General features: G+C 40.4%; 1 protein-coding gene across 1 annotated transcript in view; it reads right to left on the reverse strand.

The window, feature by feature from the left end:
* Positions 1-21,830, reverse strand: part of PCNX2 (pecanex 2) — a 161,412-nt gene that overhangs the window by 43,054 nt on the left and 96,528 nt on the right. Inside the window, exons 22-23 of the mRNA XM_074168043.1 lie at positions 16,623-16,733; positions 11,814-11,941 (exon numbers count right to left, since the gene is read on the reverse strand). Coding sequence (XP_074024144.1) covers positions 11,814-11,941; positions 16,623-16,733 — 239 coding nt within the window. The remainder of the gene's footprint in view (positions 1-11,813; positions 11,942-16,622; positions 16,734-21,830) is intronic.

A 21,830-nucleotide genomic window follows, 5' to 3' on the forward strand; every position in this document is an offset into this window, starting at 1 on the left:
CTCTTCAGCCACTACCAGAAAAACTCAAATCTTTATACCGTTATTTTGAAGCTTTTTTAAGACTAGAGGGTAATATAGGCAGTTTGTAAAGTAAACTTCTGTCCTGAAATTCAATTTAGTGGAATAAATTCAGTCAGGTAATTCATTTGGGATTTTAAAAATCTTCCGCAATTATTTGTAACCAAAGTTATGTTTGTACCTTCTTGAAGACAACGGGAATTTGCATAGCATTAAACTATAATACACCGTGCCTAACAATCAAACCAGTAGTGCCTTTACTCCTGGGCTTTTTGCTGTCAACTAGGACCTCTCAAAGTGAACTTCTGGGACTAGTGGGTGATTTGGGCTTTCCTCCCGTGGCCTCTTGCTTTAAATTTAGTTGTTACCACTCATCCAAGGTGATAATTAGCTGAGTAATTGGATTTCTTCCTGAATTGCATTATTCTATGCAAATCGAGTGCAAGTCCTTCTGCACTTGCCCTAGAGATCAAGTGATCGTGTCTTCAGCTAAGCCTTCAGCAATTTTAAAGTCAACATCCTGCTTAGTTCCTGAAATATCTACCTCATGCTCTTTTAATCCAGCATTTACATAAACACCGAGATAATCCACTGGTTTGCACAGCACTGTTCATGCCACTATAGCTATCACTTCCCTTTGCAAAAGGATGAAGTCGCTTCCTATACTTCCCTTGTCCAAAAATACTGCCTCATTTTTCAACCTGGAAAGACTTCCTTCTCCGGCTTTACTCTCCCAATTTCCTTAGAAAGGTAGAAAAAAGACTGAGGGGGATTCAGGCAGCCAGGGGAACATACAGCAGATGGTGAGAATCAGGCAAATTGAGGAGGAGGAAAAAAAAAAAAAAATCTAAAAAAAAGATCATTGCTGTGCTAATTTCCAGAAAATGAAAATAAAATTGTAGCTGTTCTATCTGCCTTGCTGTTGCTGGGTTTTGCCCCAAAACACAAATTCAAGATTTCCAGGATTCCTGCTGTGAAGGAGGGGATCTCTACTTTGAAAGAGAATAAAACAAAGAAAAGCAGTTCCCCTCTGGGGGATGCAAGAGATGCCTTTCTAGGGTAGATCCAAAGTTTTTCTTTGTCTGTGTCCAATGAATTTTAATCTGGCTTTCCATGACATCTAACAGGCAAATCTAACAGAGAGAAACTTTGCTATGCTGCAGCCCTATGATTATTCATGGGAGTCTGAAGAAAAAAAAAAAAAAAATCCTCAACGTTTCCATGTGAATGTTTTACGCTGCTGGCACTATAAACGGAAGGCTTAGCATTAAAAACACAGTAGTAGTAGAAGGCTCCGACAGGGAGGCAGGAGGGAGAATGAGGAGATGGCAGGATAAGCAGGCATCCATGAATATTTGAAGGACACCAGAGGCAAAACCGATGGTACTAATTGGAAGTGTGAGGACGCCCAAGTAGTTTTAAATCCATTTCATCTAAAACGCAGAATGATTTCAGTGTGATTATAACAGCAAAGGCTGACAGCCCCTTCGTGCATAACCATGCCCAGGTTTTCTGGGCAGCTGCATGGAAGACATGCCATAGGTTTAACTCATGTTAATAAAGAAAGATCTCTTAAAAAACGAAAGCAGCTTCTCCTTCCTCATCACTCACTCTGATTTTTATTTTTCATGCTTTCTTCCTCCCCTCCTTCCCTGACCGCTCCAGTGTTTCATCTAACAATAATAAAAAGTGGCTTTGATTGCACACTAGGAAACTGGGGGAGGGCTAAAGTATAAAAAGTTCTGGTTGTTAAAGACAGTGCTATTGAAGGATCCTTTTAAAACATAGGAAAATCTTATTATCAATAATGTTTCTTGTTCTTAGGGTCTCTTTACTTTCTTAAAAAGGTTTTTATAATTCAGTCAGAGAGCTTCTTGGTTTTGTTTTGGGTTTTTCTTTTTGGTGTTGTTTGGTGGTTGGGTTGGGGTTTTTTTGGGTTTTTTTGGTTTTTTTTTTTTTTTTTTATTTGAGGGGGTTGTTTGTTTTTTTTAAGTAGGTGTAAAAATCAGAATTGCAGTCATTTGCTGAGATATGCTACTGAACATGTTTATTTGGCATACTCTGAAGCCTTTCCTGAGATGAGATTTTTGTGCTCCTGCAGCAGTAGGGATGCAAATGAAAGGTGTGAATTTGAGATCAAAAGCCAAGTGCCCAAACATGGATTAAAGAGCCCACCTAAGTGCTCTGACATTCAAAGGTTTAGCTGGGGGGTTCACCTCTTATTTGTAAGCCAGGTCATTAAAGCATCTGTGTACTTTAAAATATTCACTGACGCTTTACCAAAATGTCATCCATATCCCCACTTTTGTCTTATTTGCCTACTTTGCTACTTCTTTTCCCTTGTCTGAGTATATTTTTTCTTTTAGAAGGCATTAAGTCACTATCTTCAGATATTTTATACTGAGTAATACAAGAAGCTTTATAAGTGGAAGGATTATGCCAGCTGCACAGCACTCTTGTGTCACTGAACAAGGGCTGGGACCCTGACATTCCTGTAAGGATGGGGCTTGGCCCAGGACCTTGCATCCCAGCTATACCTCACTGTCCACAATTCATGGAGGTACTTTTAATTTAAAAGCAGATGTGTTAATTACACACAAAAACATGCATCTGAAATAGTGCAGGTGAGTGCTATTTTTCCAGTTTTCCCTTCGTGAGCCAATGCAAACATTATAGGAAAGGTGCTATGCTGTGCCCAGCTCTGGGTAAGGAGCTCTGCATTCACTTGGGCTCTGCACTTGCAAATGGGCCCATGAGTGAAGTGGCCAAAGCCTGAGAAACTGTAGGGACCTGAAGAGCAGAAAGGAGGTGATGAGAAATGTCCTGGTGAGGTTTTCACCGGAAAAAGAAAGTGAGATCAGACAGCAAAAAAGTATCACCAAAAGGCTGGGAGCTGCTTCAGCAAATGAGGTTTACCCTCCTTTAGTCCCCACAGAGATGCGCATACTGTTTAAACATTATAAAAGAAGCAAAGGACAAGAAAGGCATTTCAGAATTCATTCTTAATATTCTTTATTGCTGATAACAAAGTGCTCTTATGCTTTTTCAGTGTGCAATATTAAAATAGTATATACTTGAGATATTTTAATGGCACTTTTAGATTCAAGATGACTGCTTAAAAAAAAATTAGGAGGTAGAGATGGCAAGAAAGTATGAAGAAATATAAGAATAAGACAAAGACTGGTGAATGATGTCTTAAAAAGAAAGCCTGCATCAGAAATACTGCTTTAGTTCACTATAGGGTTTTTCATGTACATATTTCTCACCAGAAGGAGGGAGGCAAAACGGAAGCTAACCAAGCCATTCCAGTGCAGTAAAACCTGTGAGTGCAACATCAGTGATACTACACTGAAGAACAAGCAAAATTTTACTGCTACTGTGCAGTTGTACAAAATCCAATCTAAAACATGGATAACTTTTAATACCTCTGGGTTTTTACATTGCAAGGACTGTTGAGAGCGTTAATCATTTACAACAGTCATTATGGTAGTCTCTACAGTACTCTTCAGACTGAAAAAAATCTCTGGTATTTTGAGAGCAAACACTCCTAGTCAAAGGATTAAAAAAAAATAAAAATCCCTCTAGCATTCATCCAGTATTTACCTAGTCCCAACTAGCACAAAGCTTCAGAAGCAATTCTCAGTGGCAATGGTCACATAATTCTGCATTTTGCATTGCTTCCAAAAAGTGAGAGACATTGTACATTTTGCTCTTATAAGCCCTGAGAAAATTTGGGTGCAGTAAATACCCTTATACATCAGGAGATAACCAGGACTTGAGCAAGCTGTAGCATGAATTATTCTCTGCTGCTATTTGTACGCAACCTACGTATCACCTCAGTTAGAACAGTTACACTTGCTGAACATCTCCTCTGTGATATCAGCTTTCCCCCGTCTTCACATCTTGACAAAAGTTGCTTGAGTAAGCATCTTCTCGACGAGAAGGTTTGAGTTTAGTGCTCTGAACCTCAGCTGAATCAAACCGAATGTTTGATTCAGTTAAATCTAAAAACAGGAGGTGATCTACATTATCCAAGTGAATGGGATGAATGCTTGCTGAGAACACTTATGGAAATTCAGTCAATCCATTTCAACAGGCTTCCAATACTGGATGTGACAGAAATTTCATGAGTTTACATGATCTCATTAGATTTACATAATTTGGAAGCTAAGCATTAGATGAACAGTTTATAAAATTTTAGTGCCACTGTATATCCACACAAGGCTTAAAATATTACATGCTTCCTATGTCTGATTTATAAGTCTATTCTGACATTTCTCTTACGTCCTGTTGCTGCCTTCCTTTCCAAATATCTTTAAAAGTCCTTTTCTGTCACGCTCATGATTTCTTTTCCTCTATATGCCTGAGTTCCTGCTTATCAATGTCTGTTGCATTATCCTCTCTGATTTTTCACTGATGCCTTTTCCTGTTTTGCCCATCCCTTTCCCTTTTCATTTATCCCGCTTGTGGTTTTGATCTCCGCTTGCGTTCCTGCCTGGCCTCAGCATGCATTCCCTCTCTGATGCCTCCCTTCTGTCTTTATTCTATCCTCTTAGAATGATTCAGTGAATTGGAGTTGTGAATGCGTCTTTAACTCGGCAGGGAACTACAGAGCACTGAATCAGAATGCACTCCCAATTAATTATCACACATATGGCTCCTATTCAATTAGCCTCAATTTGTTTTATTGACTGCCAGGGGCAAAATTTGAGAAGAGGAGATGTTACCAGTTAAAAAGATACTGCCAAACAGTTAAAATACAACTTTGAATTTTGTATAGCCTCCCTTGAGTGTGAAACTCTTGGCAACTCAGAAAACACTTATTTTAATACCAGAGCTACGTGATTAAAGGTGGCTGGCTTTCCTTGCTCATCCTTTCCCAGACAGCCCTCACGTTTTCCCAGTTCAGTGTGACTCCACACAGAGAGTCAAGTGATGAGGTGAGGGCTGCGTTGGTGAGGAGATGTACGTACCTCTGTGCTACAGCACGTGGCCAATGGGGCACACATGTACACAGAGTCACTGACTCCAGGGGAGACCACAGTTCAAGACACTGAGGGGAATGTAATTTCTAATTTCTTTTAGCCTGAGGCTTTACCTGCAGCAACACCTCCCACACCTGAATGCTGTGGCTTCGTCACTCCACAAAGCCCTACACACCTGCTGAAAGCGATTAAAGAGTCCCAAACCAGGCAAGTGTTGCAGGTACAAGTCCACGGGCAGTACTGGTGGTGTGCAACGTGAAGATGTATGGTAGATAGGCACTACAGCAGGGAGGAGACAGGGAAGGGACTTGAGAAGACAGATGAGTGAGTCTAACGAATAACATGCAATTTCAGAGGGCTCATGAAGAACTAAGGCTGAAATACAAAGATGTTCCCTGTTCTTCAAAGGTTTCTCTATTCTCTCCCCCAGTGCTAGAACCACGGCCACACATGCACCTGGAGAATAGGGCACAACTTCCCAAAGACCACTTTATACTCACTGTTTCAACAGAGAAACATTTTGTTCCCCCCCAAATTATCTTTATTGGGAAATCTGTCAGTAATAAGAGAAGAGTAACAAAGGAAAAATAGCAGCAACTTGCTAACGTTTCAGCTTTTGCATTACTGCCAGCCAGGGAGTGCCACTCCAGTGAGCTGTACCCAAGGGCACCCAAGCCAGGCCTAAGTATCTCTCAGTGCCAGTCTAGGCTGGATGCTCAAGGATCTACATCCCTTCGAAGTCTCCAGAAAAACTCTCATCAAATTCCACATGCTTTGTGAGTGGCATCGGGCAGCCCTTCCGATTTGAAGACAACACGCCAAAAATTCGGACTAAAACCCGTTCATTTGTTGGTCCTCCTTGTTTTGGCTTGTAAATCCCAAGCACTAACAAGCACCCATTTTGGTTTTATCTATACACTGATACTTATTTATACTATTTTGCTGAGTTCTAAATTATTAACACTCAATAAAAGCCTGGGGGAGCCCTGAGGCCAACACAGTGAAAACCTCTCTTAAAAGAGCAACAGTCATCAAAGGGGCTAGCATTCATAAAACTGCGTAATAGCTGATAACAAAGGACCCAGAACCTCAGTATACTCTACAATGAAGTCACACAACCGGAATACAGTGCTTCTTTCTGATCAGTTCATAAAAAAACAGTATAGAAATAGAAGCAACAAGAAACAAACATAAAAATTAGCAGAGAAAGAGAAACAGTTCAGAAGAAACTAAAATGACTGCAATGAACAGTAAAACTCATGGCTGCAACGTGGCTTTCATGCCAGGTGGCTGGAAGCACTCAGAAAAGTTTGAACCTTAAGTAAGGACAACAGGCAGTGACAGTAGTCAGAACCTAACATTTCTGAAGTGGTTTGAGGAAATGGGGCAAACTCACTCCTGTTGATTAAGGGAAAAAAAAATTCTCCTATGCTTAGGTTATGCTATAACTGTTGACTTCAGAGGTTAATGTACCTTTCTTTAAAGTATTCATTGTAAATCAGTGTCCAAGGCATTACTGAACTATAAACATCTGCTACAGTTGTTTCTCTGTAAACATCACCACTATGGAGGTCTAAAAACACGTGAAAAATCAAACAACATAATAAGAAAAGACTAAAAAAAGAAATTCAGCCCTAAAAAGGAGAACCTGAAAGGTCTGAACGTGCAGATGGACAGTTATGGTTGAATGATGTTTTGTATTCAGAGCAGGGGGTTTAGCAACTGTAACAGATGAGCAGGCTCACAGGGAAACCAGATGCCCTAGGGCGTGTTAAAAAATAAGCGTTTGGAAGTGGAAGGCCTGTTCTTTTACAGGAAAAAGGGAGGGAGCAGACGGGTACATTTCACAACTCATTCTCCCACGAACGTGCAGAATGTGGGGTCAAACCTAATTACGTCTACACTAGGAAAACTCTTCCCATTCCACCTGCAGACTGCCCATGGTGGGCAGGTTAAGTGAGCGGGTAGGAAAAAAGAAAACGCCAGCTGCACTAGATGTGAGACAGGGCAGGTTTTCCTCACCCTCTGTTCCCAGCTGTATTAACCTTACAGGTGCCTATTTTCCAAACCACAGCGACTGGAACGATAACACCCTTTTGAAAAAGATGGAGAGAAGAAAGGTTTGCTCATGCATTCTCACACACAGAGAGGCATCCAGTAATGCCATCCTAAGATAACTGGTAATTTAATCACAGCCTCTTTAGAGACACCTAACTAATTCAGTTACACCACATAGCAATTCACTTGAGACCCTTCAAAGCAAGTGCAAGCTGTGCCTTACCCAAAAATAGGCACTGAACCAGATGACCAAGAAAGAATAGAAACAAGGAGCAGGAGAGAGACAAGCGGCTTGTAGGCAGCGAAATCTCCAGATTCCTGGTGGCAGTTTGCTATTTGTGGGGACAAGTCACAGCTGCAGCAGAGAACAGGCGGCTTGATGTGATCCAGCGGCCAGGCCCACTGGGGAATGAAAGTAAACTTCCTAGTCCGTTCTGTCCATTGCCTCATCCAAGATACAAAGCAAGATAAGAGGAAGGGAGGAGGGGGACAGCGTCAGGCTGCAGCGTGACAAAGTACTTAAGAAAAAAAGCAAAACAGAGGAATAGAACAACAGCATTTGAACAAACACTTTATGCTTTAAAGTGCCTATACGTTAAACAAGATTTACTGCTATTTCCTTTTCTCTCTTGACATCTACAGCCTAATCATTCCAACAGCTGTGAAAATAAAGACTAAAACAGGACTCTTCAAACTGGGAACAGGACTCAGGCTAATGGCAGGACAAAGCCAGTGTTGCATCAAACTTTTTTTTTTTTTTTTTACTTCTTTTCTTTCCTCCTTTAAAAAAAGGGAAAATGTCTCCTAGCTGGACTCCTACGAGAGAACCAGCTCATGAGCAGCAGACCAGCTTTCTGATTTTACACACCTCTCTCTCCAACAACAATGGCAGCAAAACCTGTAAAAAAGTGGTTGCATAAGAAGTTGTTCTTTCTTAATCACCTTCCTTATTGCCTTCTTTCTTTCCTCTTAAAGTCACCCTTCCCTTTCTCCCCAGAAGATCCCTGACCTCACTGATGTATTGGTGTATTAGGCTCTGCTCACAGTGCATGCCAAAGTGCACACTATAAACAAACCGCATCTGCTGACTGCAGGGAAGAACACCCATGCTCTGTGCACACACTGCAAGAGCACAAACAGGCACAGTATGATTCCTGAATTTTGAAGAGCTTGCTAGGAATTTCACAGTTTGCTTACTGTCAAAACGAATCTATGAATCTTTTTTTTTTACCCGCTTGAGTTCCTCCATCTCCTTGAAAAAACAAACAAGCCATCATCTTAATTCTCTAAGACTTTCAGCTCCAAGACGTCATCTAGAGTGGCAGATGCCCGGTCAGAAACCTGAGGAATCAAACTCCTCTTTAGCCAGCAGAAAAAGTGGGACTAAAAGAAACACTGGAAATGCAAGATGTGCACTCAGAAAACACCAGGTAGAGACAACCAAATAAACACTTTAAGGAACAGATGGAGCAGTTGCTCACCGCTTGGCCTACTGGCCTAATAGCTCAGCTCAATTAATAAACATGATACTCTCTACTTGCTAACATCCAAAGCTTCAACTTTGGATTCACTTTACAGAAAATTAACCAGATGGTTTTTCCTCATCTAATTTCTCACTGTTGGCCCAAATGAGATACAAAAATAAGTCTTCCTTAAGTGAAACAAAGAAAAAATGAAGTTTGCTTGACAGCAGTGAAGTGTGCATACGCTGATGAACAGAAATTACACTCTAAGAAAGCAACACAATTTGTGACTTGGAAGAAAAACAAAACCATGATATTTTGATATCTAGATTGCTTGTCAAAATTGTGTTCAGTGAGTCCAATTAAGAGGTTAAATTATAAAAAATATAACCATGGAATTGACTACCACTAACCTCATATAAACGTAAATGAGTTTTGTGTAGCTAATATGAATGTGATAATTTAATGTAGTCATCAATAGAGCAACGAAGTGTTTGGAAATGATTATGCAAAGTAGGCAAAACAAAAAAGCTATATAAAGCACACCGCAGGTAGTTTTTCCCTGGGCAAAAGTTCCTGTCAACAGGCAATGAGAATGGAAATAGAAAAATCTGCCAGGGCTGCTTCTTCGTATGAGCGTCTCTCAGACTGCACCGCGGTGAACTTGTGACTTTCCATGAATACCGAGCTGAACTTGGCAAAACTGTCAATGCACTTCAAAAAGGAAATCTAACCACTAAGTTCCCCATCTGTTCGTCCTCTTTTGTCTTACTGCACCTGATGTGCTCAGTGCACGTCTAGCCATAGGGCACTGCAGCCCAAAGACGGGTCAGTGCAGGAGCCAGAACAGCTTTCCATCCGGCTCAAGTTCCCGATCCTATTTAATTCCACAGCTCTGAATGAAAGCAATTATGCCATCCTTTTGAATTTTTAGATGTTGAAGGGTCAAGATTTAAAGCAGCAAGGCAAGACCATCTCACTTCATTCAATTATTTTAAAATACTTTGTAGAAAATTACCCTATTCTTAATACAAAATTATTCCCTTCCCTTACTTTTTCCTGTCTTTTCACTGTGTCCCTTTAATTACCCAGGAGTTTTCCAGTCCAATGCTCACTCGCTCTCATCAGTTCTTCATGTGAGCAATGAAATACTGAAGTGGAAGTGAGGCAAAGGAGAATCAGAAGTGCCAGAGACAAAATGAATACAAATTTAGGAGTCATCATTACCTGTGCATATCGTGGGATGCCACAGGTTCAGGCAAACATTTATTTCACTTTGATGACTGAGTTTTCTACAAGACTGTTTTCTACTTCTGAAAGATTTTTGAGGGGCAAGGTTTTGGTTTTATGTTTAAAGTGAGAAGATCATAAAAAATACACTAGAATTTCTAACAAACAACAAAGCATGATTTTTTCACAAAGAGTCCACCTTAAGCACTCATGTTGAAGATAAGGTTGTAGTTACTGCTTATTTTGAAAGGACAAGTGGTTGTGGTTTAAAGTATTAAAAGGGGTAGGGTTTTTGCACTTGGGGTTTTACAGTTCATGGGTAAAATAATTAGCCCTGATTTCAAAAATGATTAGGACCGACTACTTCACTTCCTTTAGTGGGAGTCAAAGGTGATAAGTACTGATGAAAACAAGACACACATGCCCCATTTAAGCACTAAGCATCAAGTACCATTTCTGTTCATCTCGTCCCAAAAGCCTTAGACAAACCAAACGCAAATGAAAATGGTCCCCTTTGTTTCATCTGCAATAACCTCCAGATTCTACACTAACCTAGCTACATGGAAGTGATGTGCCTACAACAGAGCTTGATTGCCTAATTGGTACCTAGAAAAGAAGCCTCATGCCTTCAAAATGGTCTGGCTGAGGTAAAATGTAGCAGATGTTAAAATTTCCACTTCGTGCTTACTATCATTCAGTTTCTGTCCAAATAATGTAAAGCTGGCTGTCGCATTTGTGGTAGCTTCCTGCCTTTCCATGACTCCCCTCAACTTCACTCCTACAAAATAATCAATGTGCTGACCCAAAAAAAAGATGAGTGGGAGACAATTTTGTTAAGGTCTGGCCCCAGCGTATAAAACTCAGCTCCCCTCAAAAGGTTTCCACAAATCTCATTATATTCAGAAGCAAATGCAAAGCCTCTTTATATGACTTGGCATTGTCTGAGTAATTTCTTCATAGATGAGTACATATTTGCTCACCAACACAAGTCAAAATCAAACAAAAATAAAACTCTTCAAACTAATCAGACCCCTTCCCCTCAAAGGTGGAAAAATCTGTCACTGTAATTTCTATTTTTGAATTCTCTTGAGATGCTCAGATACACTGACACAAGAAGTGTGGTAAGTGTATAGCGCTTCGCACTGGTCCAGCCAGGTCCTGATTTGGCCAACACAAGTTTCACCTTGTGCCTCAAACTGCTGTTCTGCAGCTGCAGTAAGTTACCCCGAGCCTGGTTACATGTTAGTAGGTGGTGAAGAGCTCACGCTTTGCCCAGAGCACAGGACCCAAAGGACTCCCTTTAGTCACTGAATCCAACCCCTAATGTTGCAGGCCGCTATTCATCCCTTGCAAAAACTACCTCCATCTGGAAAGAGAAGTGTTCCCCTGTTTCCAGGGCTTTTGTTGGAAGCCCATTCAGATCCCAGTTACCAAGAGCTTTCAAATCTTACTGGGTGGAAGGAGCAGAAGAAGTCTTTATTAAACCTTTTCAATATTCTACCTTTCCGTCCTTGTCAAGCTGAATGAATGGCAGCTAAAATCTGACAAAACCAACCAATTCTTAAGTCAAATTCCGAGATCAGATGTAGCAAGTAGAGACAATGCACACTCATCATCACTTCACTATGAGAGTTACCTGCCACATCCCAAACGGTGGCATTTAATCAGGCTAGTATAAAATATATTAACGTAGCCTGACTTCTAGTGCCAAAGGCTTCACAGATTTAGTTGCTAACACTAGCTAGCAAGACAAAAAAGGCTGACAACTGGAAGTTTTACTGATTTCACAGTTTCACAGGTTCGTTACTGTATGTTTGTACAACAAATGCAACATGACACCTCATCTGTAACCTACCGACAATTGTTTAAATACATTTTCAGAAATAACCAAATAATCATGAAATAGTAAAACATCAGAATCAAGATTCAAAGATTAAACTCTCATGCTCTACAACAATTTAAGGATTATGTTCAGAAAGAAAAACACCTCCAAAAATGAAACTAATGAGAGCAAAACCTTTACAAATAACAAGTGTAGAAAATTTTTGCATAGTCTTACTTGTAGTTTTTCTCCCAGAACTTGATCGGTCTTGCGTATGATGCGATAAAGATGACGCTGCCAAGAAACGGACTCAGTGGTGTAGAAAAGACTGAAGTGGCCAGAGTTTGAAAAAAAAGCATAGCAGAGTCTGAAAATTGCAAGTTAAGGTAACACAAATGATTTCTTCACACTTTAAAACCATTGTTGAGGCAGCTCTTTGAACTATTTATTTTTGCCTTTTTGTTGTTATTTATTTTACCAAAGAGATGGTAAGGTAAGGAAAGCAAGGCAGGCAGTGCCAAATTGCCAATTACCAGCATGGAATTGGTGGCTCTTCAATGTTACACAGTTGTAATGGAGGTGACATGTTTGAACAGAGTATGTTATTAGCAGGGTGACCCTGTCTAATCTCTGCCTCAGGATGGACCCTGAGCTTAGGCAGAACAGTAAGTGCCCTTTTCCAGCTACCTCAGTGTACCTTCTATATCACAAAGTGCCTTTCCAGAATCTGACAGAGTTCAAAACACAAAAATCCCCCAAACTTCATTTTCTTGGAAATTCTCGGTTCTCTGCACTGGAGTCTTGCTCCCAATGTGTCCAGTATTTCATTCTGTGATTCTGCTTATTTTTGGAATGACCTAGTATGTGGAGATACAACTGTGCCTCTGTAATCCAGCCCGCTGGCTTAAAATCACGCTTTCGTGTTAATTTTTACTGACAATTTAATATTCCATGCTGACAGAAAGGTAGAAAGTGTTCAGCATCTCATACTTTTTGAAATATATATGAAAGGAGAAGGTGAAGACAGGGGAATAGTAAATATCACACACAAACATCGTAATGAATGCCTGAATCCATAGCTTACTTCAAATGTAAATTCATGTTCAGCATTGCTGGAAAGCAAGTTAGGAGATGGACAAAGATACTGAAAAACATACAAGTTAAAAGAAACATGATTAAAAAACCCAAGCAAATTAAACGTTAGGCTTACATCTCTCTTGGGAGGAAGGTGCCACATAATGAAGTCATGGACTAAGGAGTGACTGACTATCAAAGCACAACACTCAAGTGCATCTCAAACTAAAATTCAGGTCAAATCACATAATAACCACAGTCTTTCAGCTTATCCTCTTATAATAATATCCTGTATGTGTCCCCCACAGATTTTGAGACTTCACAAAAATCGTTTTAACACATATAGCATTATTTGTGGTACAGTATTTCCATAAAAAGGCTAGCTAGCCATGCTTTCAAAGCAATTTGCAAAATATAAAACCAAATATTTGCCAAAAGATCTCTCTCAAATCCCTCAAACTTATTAAAAGAGAGTGGCCTGGAACGGTGTCTTTGTGCATTAGTGAGCTTGCAAAATGAGCTGCCCTCAAGAGTCTAAAGTTCATAAAGCAACCGAGAGCACAGAGCAGGAAGCAAGTGCATCAAAAAAGTTAAACTGTCACATTACACTGTAGTCATAACCAGCATTGGCTGTGAAAGATGAACAAGTATTTACACGTGTCAGATAAGGGAAGGAGGCATGGGAGCTGAAGAGACAAAAAGAGACCAAGAAGGACAGATAAGGACAGCAAATCAAGTTTTCCAAGAGGAGTTCTAATGTCATGATTGATTTAGAAATTGCCACCATCATGAGTTAAGACATTTAGGACTCCACTGTGAACTGTTTGTGTCTAAGACATAATCAGTAGCAACAGTTTTATTTTTGCAAAAAGACATAATGCTCTACTATATGTGCATTGGAAGACATTTCCCTGTTGACTTGTGAAGAGTTATTTTAATAAGGTATTTCACATATGTAAGCATGTCATGAGAGCAAGTAACAGCACCCAACTCCCTTACATAAGCAGGTGATGTGTACAGTGGGCAATTATCTGTCATCAGGGGTTTTTTATTTGATAGTACCTGATTTCTTTTTATTAGATTTTTATACACACACATATATATATATATATATATATCAATGCTTTAATTATGTTTAAATGGAAGATAAAAAAACAAGTGCCAAAAACTTACAGGCATGCTTTCTTATTCTGTGTTCCAAGCCAGTTTTCCTGTGTACCATTTTTGTTGGGTTATACAGTGAAGAAGCTGAACTTGTTTCTTTGTGACTAATAGATATGTATTATTTTTTTAATATGGCCAAAATCGAATTTTGAGAAGAAATAACTAAAAATACTTCAACATTAAATCAAACATTCTATTTTGAGGATTAATTCTTGTAATTCAAAAATCTGTTTAAATTCCAATCAGTTTCAAAATAAGTAACTGAAAGACTGACACTTTCAAAGTCTTCCATCCCCTTCTTTTAACACAAACCTATTCAATAAGGCCAGTGCAAATCCTGTTTCCCAAACCCCACATTTCTAATTGCAATTTCTATGCACCAAAAACATTTTGTCACTTTCAAGCACACAATCACTTAGAAGATGGGAGAACCAAGCATCACAGGGCTTCCTTTTCTGACGTTAGAGCTATAACCCTGACACAGCCAAAGCAGAAGCTCTCATAAACAGGATAATCTGAACTACAAATCCTTTCTTTCCAAATCTCACCATTGATTTATTGCGTAAAATCCTCCTTTGACTGCTAAGTACACTGAATTTCTTAGTACACTGATAATTATAAACACTTAACCTTTTCTTATTCATTTAAGTACTGGTAAGTGAAGTTGCAGATGTCTCCTCAAACCAGAAGCCCACTCCTGTTCCTTGTTTTTCAGGATTAGGAGGGACTTTGAGGGGTCACCTAGTTCATCTAGCAGCGACAAGGAAGTATCAGCTAAACCTATACATCTACTGACAGATCTTTGTCTAAATTCCTGAAGATCTCTAATAGTGGAGGCTCTACAACTTCCACCAGGCAAAGCTCCACGTGTTGCTCATCGTGCTCTGCACACAGGAATCAAATGCATTAAAGCATGCAGAACTTGCCATATCGCTGAGGTCTATGGCTAAGGCTCCCAGAGGCACTTCAAAATTTAAGAATTTATGTCCCATTTGCAGAAGTGATTTAGGCAATTAAGAACCACAAATAATTAAACTCCGCAAAGAGCTCCTGGCAGGCTTAGTGCCTCTGTAAACTGCAACATGCATTCATCAGTACTGTTTGCAGGGTTATGGTAACAACAAATAAAAACACCATGCAAAAAGGCAAAGTTATTGTTGTTGTGGGAATAGTAACTTGTGCATTTAACTAGTATCTTAATTGTAACATTGCCTTAAACGACAGATTTGCATTTACGAAGGATATTATCAATATAAATAATAGAAAGCTAGTCTGGACCACTTTAGTAATAACTGTAAATAAACTAAATCCTGCTTAGTTACTGCTTTCCATTTTGCAAAGCTTAATTGGTACTCTTACAAAGAGTAAAGTTATCACTGCACAAAATATTTGTGACCAAAGAAACTCATTGAAATGTAATCTTAGTTCTTAAATGTTTTACTAAATAACCTTATATACACTTCTGCAATTCATACTTACAACAGAGATGAAAATATTTTTTTGTTGTGGAGTTCTGTAGTAATTTGCTACAAATCACTCAGAGTGCTCAAACAGATCACAATTTTTATAATGCTTTCCTTTTGTATATAGACAATCTAAAGCTTTCCCTCAGGTTGTTACTCTCTCTGCAATTGCCTCTGTTCAAGGCTCTCATTTATACTTCCTATCTTGAAACGTAAGCATAGTTAACCAATGCTGGATATGATTCAATATATCACAGAAAAGAGCAGAAGGAAGAAATCACTCAAGAGGAGAAAAATACCACTGTGGGATGAAAGGGACAAAGGCTTAAGTGCATATATCTAACAAACAGTAGAAAGTAAACTCTTCAGTAGGTCTGAACTAAAACCACTTTGTCAATCTTCTTCCACAACTTTGATTGGGAGGGAAGGAAGAAATGAACAGTTAGTCTCTGAAAATGTTTTAGATGTCAATAAAGTTAAATTTGTTCAGTAAAAGTGTTTTATTTAATTTTTTATCATTTTCCAGTATTAAATCGAGTTTCTAATTGAATTGGGCTTTAAGCTGAAAAATTTTTGTTCCAAAAATCCAATATATATTTTTTTAACCCTACAGACATTTGGGGTTACTGAACTCTGTGTTTTACTCTCCATACCCACAAAACTAATGTTCACAGCCCTGAAAACGGCACTAAACCAGACTGTTTCCGAAGGACTGCCTTGGTGCTGATGAACATACATTGTTACTCACAAAACAGAGTGGAAATGTTAAAAAGGAGAATGCACCACATTGAAAAACGCACATTAAAATGTTATAATCCAGCTGCTTCTGAAATGGAAAAAAAAAAAGATAAATCTGGACAGCTCCAAGAGAAATTGACTCATTTGAAATGATTTTGTATCTTAGGTACCAACTAGAGCAACTGAGAAAGTAACCAATACGGTAAAACTCAGTCAGCCATAAGCCCAGCACTTTACCAAACTAACTTCTGCACACATACAAGTCCACCCAAGTTGGACCTAATACGTCACTCACAATGTTTCTTTCCAGATGCATCAGAAGTCAGTGCTAAGGACTGTGGAAGTAACTGATCTGCAGAACGTGGCTCGATGGGAAGTGAGCAGGCATAAACAGACCAGTTTCAGTCAGAGGTTCAGTTTCCCAGTTTCAGATCCCATGCAGCCAAGAAAGAGAAAAAACTGTATGATTCAAGAGATGTCTCAGGAGATCTGATTTCAGATTTTAAAATAAGTTAACTAGGAATTTTGCACCTTGTTCAAACACTGTAAATAAATCACATACATGAAGAAGTCTTTAAGAGTAAAGAATAACAAATTTATAAAGGATATGAGGTATTGCGAAGAGCTGAGCAAAAACATGGAACGAGGATCCCCAGGCAATCTGCCAGGGAGCAATGTATGTCATGATGAACTGCAACTTCTGCAGTAGGTCCCACAGCTGGAAAAAAAAAAAAAAAAAAAAAAAAAGAAAAGAAAAACATGGTGAATTTTTAGGCACTGAAGTAATATTATTACTAATATCTGAAAATGACATTTCTTAGAACTGCGTCCTGGAATGAACGTGAGATATATTATACTGTATTATTAATTTTCATGGGCATTAAAGCCTTACTTTAATAAGGCACAGAAGTATATTCTTCATTTGAAATTCAAACTTGCAGTGAGCTATGGTTTTAACCACAATATTGAAGTAGCTCTCAGATAACCTTTCTTCAAAAGTATGTCTGCTTTAAGTAGATATTAGGAAGACAGGTTCTAATATTCACTGAATATACCACACTGCCAGTCAGATGGTTACAGGAGAAAAGACTCCAGAAGAAAGCAGATATAGCGAACAAAGGAAGCTCAATGAGCTAAATGTGTGGATCTGTACATGGAAATCAGACTTATTTCTTAAGAACACAACATTTTCATTTGTTGAATCAATGGGAGAAGACATCACTATGTAAGCATATGCTTGGCATTAACCATGAATGGTAGCTGCATTTTGAAGATCAAACCATCCTACCATAAAAACATTGCATTAATATGAATTTTTATTGTTCTGTGGTACAAATTGAAAAACACACTGAATTTAATTTTGCTAGCAGTTTCTGATTCAAGTATGATGTATACTTATTCCCCAGAATACTCTTTTTTTTTTTTTTTTTTTTTTTTTTTTTGTCAGCTCAGGCTGACAGCATCAGGCCAAAACAGATCTTGCGTCTCGTCTGCATCAGGCCATCAGATTCATTTTGCGGAGCAGATTCCTGACAAACTGTCAAGAAAGATTTGGCCATCAATAGACATTAGTGCTCAATACACACACAAGTTGACAGTGAAACAGGAGTATATGCAATATTTCATGCTTATATAGTAAATATATGTTGTACTTCATAGAGTCAATTTTCTGAGTTCATGAAAAACAAGACATTGCCAACATCCTGAAAGACACTGAGGCTATGTCAATACTTGTATATGAAATGCTTCCAGGGAATGTTCCCAGGCACTGGTATTGTCTATGTTGTCAAATTGTTAGAAAGGTCCCTGGGAATGTTTTGGTCTGCCCAAGATAACCCTCTTCCAGGCATCCCCAGGCATCCTTTCGAATGAAAGCCTTTCATGGTCCATTTCCAGGTGGCAGTTCCATACCTCCACCGTGCATAGAGACTGGGAGAGTTTATTAGCATGGCCACAAGCTTCCCCCTGACAGCTGGCCTCAGGGACAGAGCATGGTCCTAGGCACTCTTCATTTACTAGTACACTGGCAGTCAGAGAGGATGCACACGCTTCATCTGTCCTTAAGTTGCCACCCCCAAAGGAACACTTGGTCATCTATATCTACATCAGCAACTCTCTTACAAGATGTTTCATTGAGCTTCTCTAGGAATTGTTGTAAGTAACTGCAATTGAATTGGGAGGGAGATAAGAATGACTGACAGCATTAATGTGATTTGGTCTTTGTGCTACCAAAGGATGGCAGAAGCAGCTGCTGTGTCATGCTAACTCCAGTTATAACTGATAAACCTTCCAGTTGAGATGCAAGCAGTGTTTCACATGCTTTCCATGCTTTGGCATGACTCAAATTAGGAGCAATATGCAAAATACAGATTATGTTAACTTTGCACACCAACAAGGAGGGGCTGGCGGGGAATGTCAAGTTCAATGGTAGCCTTGGCTGCAGTTACCACGAAATGGTAGAATTCAAGATTCATAGGAAAGCGAGGAGAGTGTGCAGCAAGCTCGCTACCCTGGACTTCAGAAGAGCAGGCTTTGGTCTCCTGAGAGATCTGATTGGCAGGGTAGCGTGGGAGAAAGAACTGGACGGGAGAGGGACCCAAGAAAGCTTGTTGGCATTCAAGGATCGCCTCCTCCAAGCTCAGGAGAGGTGCATCCCAAAAAAGAAGAAGTCAGGCAAAATAGCCAGCAGGCCTGTGTGGATGAACAAGGAACTGCTGGACAAGCTCAAGACCAAAAAGGAGGCCTATAGAGGGTGGAAGCAGGGACGGGTAGAATGGGCAGAATATAAAGAAACTGTCCGAGTGGCCAGGAACCAGATCAGGCAAGCGAAAGCCCAGGCAGAACTGAATCTAGCCAGGGACATCAAAAACAATAAGAAAAACTTCTACAGATATGTCAGGGATAAAGGCAAAACTAGGGAAGTTGTGGGCCCTCTCCAGAAGGAAACGGGAGACCTGGCCTCCCAGGATATGGATAAGGCTGAGCTACTGAACAACTTTTTTCCCTCATTCTTCACTGGCAAAGGCTCTAACCACACTGCCCAAGTCACGGAAGGCAAAAACAAGGGCTCTGCAAATGAAGAACTGCCCACAGTAGGAGAAGATCAGGTTTGAGACCTCTTAAGGAACCTGAAAGTGCCTAAGTCCATGGGACCTGATGAAATCCACCCACGGGTCCTGAGGGAGCTGGCGGATGAAGTTGCTAAGCCACTTTCCATCATATTTGAGAAATTGTGGCAATCTGGCAAAGTTCCCGCTGACTGGAAAAAGGGGAACATAACCCCAATATTCAAAAAAGGAAAAAAGGAAGACCCAGGGAACTATAGGCCAGTCAGCCTCACCTCTGTGCCTGGCAAGATCATGGAGCAGATCCTCCTGGAATCTCTGCTAAGGCACATGGAAAATAAAGAGGTGATTGGAGACAGCCAGCATGGCTTCACCAAGGGCAAATCGTGCCTGACAAATTTGGTGGCCTTTTACAATACTGCCACAGGCTTGGTGGACGAGGGCAGAGCAACAGACGTCATCTACCTGGACTTATGCAAAGTGTTTGATACTGTCCCGCACGACATCCTGGTCTCAAAATTGGAAAGTCATGGGTTCGACGGATGGACCACTCGGTGGATAAGGAACTGGATGAATGGCTGCACTCAAAGGGTTGTGGTCAATGGATCAATGTCCAATTGGCAGCCAGTGACGAGTGGAGTTCCTCAGGGGTCGGTACTGGGACCAGTGCTGTTCAACATCTTTTTCGGAGACATGGACAGTGGGATAGAGTGCACTCTCAGCAAGTTTGCCAACAACACCAAGCTCGGTGGCGCGGTCAACACGCTGGAGGGAAGGGATGCCATCCAGAGGGACCTGGACAGGCTTGAGAGCTGGGCTCGTGCAAACCGCATGAAGTTCAACCAGGCCAAGTGCAGCGTCCTGGACCTGGGTCATGGCAATCCCAGACACAAATACAGGCTGGGCGGAGAATGGCTAGAGAGCAGCCCTGAGGAGAAAGACTTGGAGGTGTTGGTGGATGAGAAGCTCAACAGGAGCCAGCAATGTGCACTGGCAGCCCAGAAAGCCAACTGCATCCTGGGCTGCATCAAGAGAAGCGTGGCCAGCAGGTTGCAGGAGGTGATTCTACCCCTCTACTCTGCGCTCGTGAGACCCCACCTGGAATACTGTGTCCAGCTTTGGAGTCCTCAACACAGGAAGGACATGGACCTCCTGCTGGAACGGGTCCAGCGGAGGGCCAGGAAGATGATCAGAGGGATGGAGCACCTCTTCTGTGAAGACAGGCTGAGAGAGCTGGGGTTGTTCAGCCTGGAGAAGAGAAGGCTCCGGGGAGACTTCATAGCAGCCTTCCAATATCTGAAGGGAGCCTACAGGAGAGCCAGAGAGGGACTCTTTGTCAGGAAATGTAGTGACAGGACAAGGGGTAATGGTTTTAAATTGGGAAGAGGGAAGATTCAAATTAGATATTAGGAGGAAATTCTTTACTGTGAGGGTGGTGAAGCACTGGAACAGGTTGCCCAGGAAAGTTGTGGATGCCCCATCCCTGGAAGTGTTTAAGGCCAGGGTGGATGGGGCTTCGAGCAACCTGGTCTAGTGGGAGGTGTCCATGCCCATGGCAGGGGGGTTGGAACTCGATGATCTTTAAGGTCCCTTCCAACTCTAACCATTCTATGATTCTATACTATTTAAAACCAGCAAGTCCCTGATAAAAACAAGCTGTTATGATGTCTTCAAGGCACAGCCTAGTTATCCCTACTTAGTTCAAGTATGAGAAATTCAGACCTTGTCAACTTGGTTTTCTCTCAGAAATACTATATGTGACTTGAAAACTACATTAGACAAAGTAGGAAAGTAAAACTGAACTGAAACTAGAACTGACTTATTTATTTGAACCCTGGTTAGCAAGCTTTGGGGTTGCTTCTTTTTTTTTTTTTGCTTAGTTTTTATTTATCTGAAATGTCTGAATGAAAAGCTGGGAGAAAAATTGTATCTGCTAAAAGATTTAAGTCAAGGGCTAAAAAACCTAATGACTCACATCTGAAACCTCAAAAATTCAAAACTGCAGCACAACCCAGCAAAGTTCTGCCTGTTACAGATTGAAATCACAAAGCCATAAATCACCCCAGCTGTGGTCAAAGCTCAGGGTTCACCAAAAGGTTTTCAAGCCTCAAATAAAATTCAGGTTTTGCATTTGCTTGGAAACCAAATCCAGGAGGAGACCCTTCTGGCTTCTTGTTCCATTACGTTGTTTTAATCATTCTTTAGTATTTACACATTCTTGCAAAACAGGCCATGGAGCCTGAGTTCCATGTTACTTCTAACAAGTCCTACTACTTCTACATTCACCACTGCTTGAACTTGCTTCTTTCAACACCTGCCTCTCAGCTAATGTTTCTACAAGACAGGCAATGGAACTCATTTCCATTTGCAAAAACATGAACCTAAGAAGAGCGCTCTTATGAACCTCTCTTGGTTTTTGAGAGCCTTATGACACTGCACCTAAAGGCCTGGAAACGTGTGATTTTCAAGGTGCTGCTTTCATTAAGAGTTGTCAAGTGCCTCTATTACCTCTTAAATTATAGCTTCTCGGGCGCATTTTGCAAAACACCTTAAGGGTAGCGTGCCATTAGCATTTTACATATCTAACTGTGCTTGTTAAAGATGATGTCACCTAGCAACTACAATATAGAGATTTAGGAAGGGAGGACTTGGCTTTATATTTTTGCTGTAAAAAATATTGTTCCTTATCAGTTTTACATGATTTAGTACATACTTTCTCCTATATCTGACAAAGGAACTCGAAAGATTCA

This window comes from Numenius arquata, chromosome 2 (assembly GCF_964106895.1).
Source record: "Numenius arquata chromosome 2, bNumArq3.hap1.1, whole genome shotgun sequence".
Classification (NCBI taxonomy): domain Eukaryota; kingdom Metazoa; phylum Chordata; class Aves; order Charadriiformes; family Scolopacidae; genus Numenius; species Numenius arquata.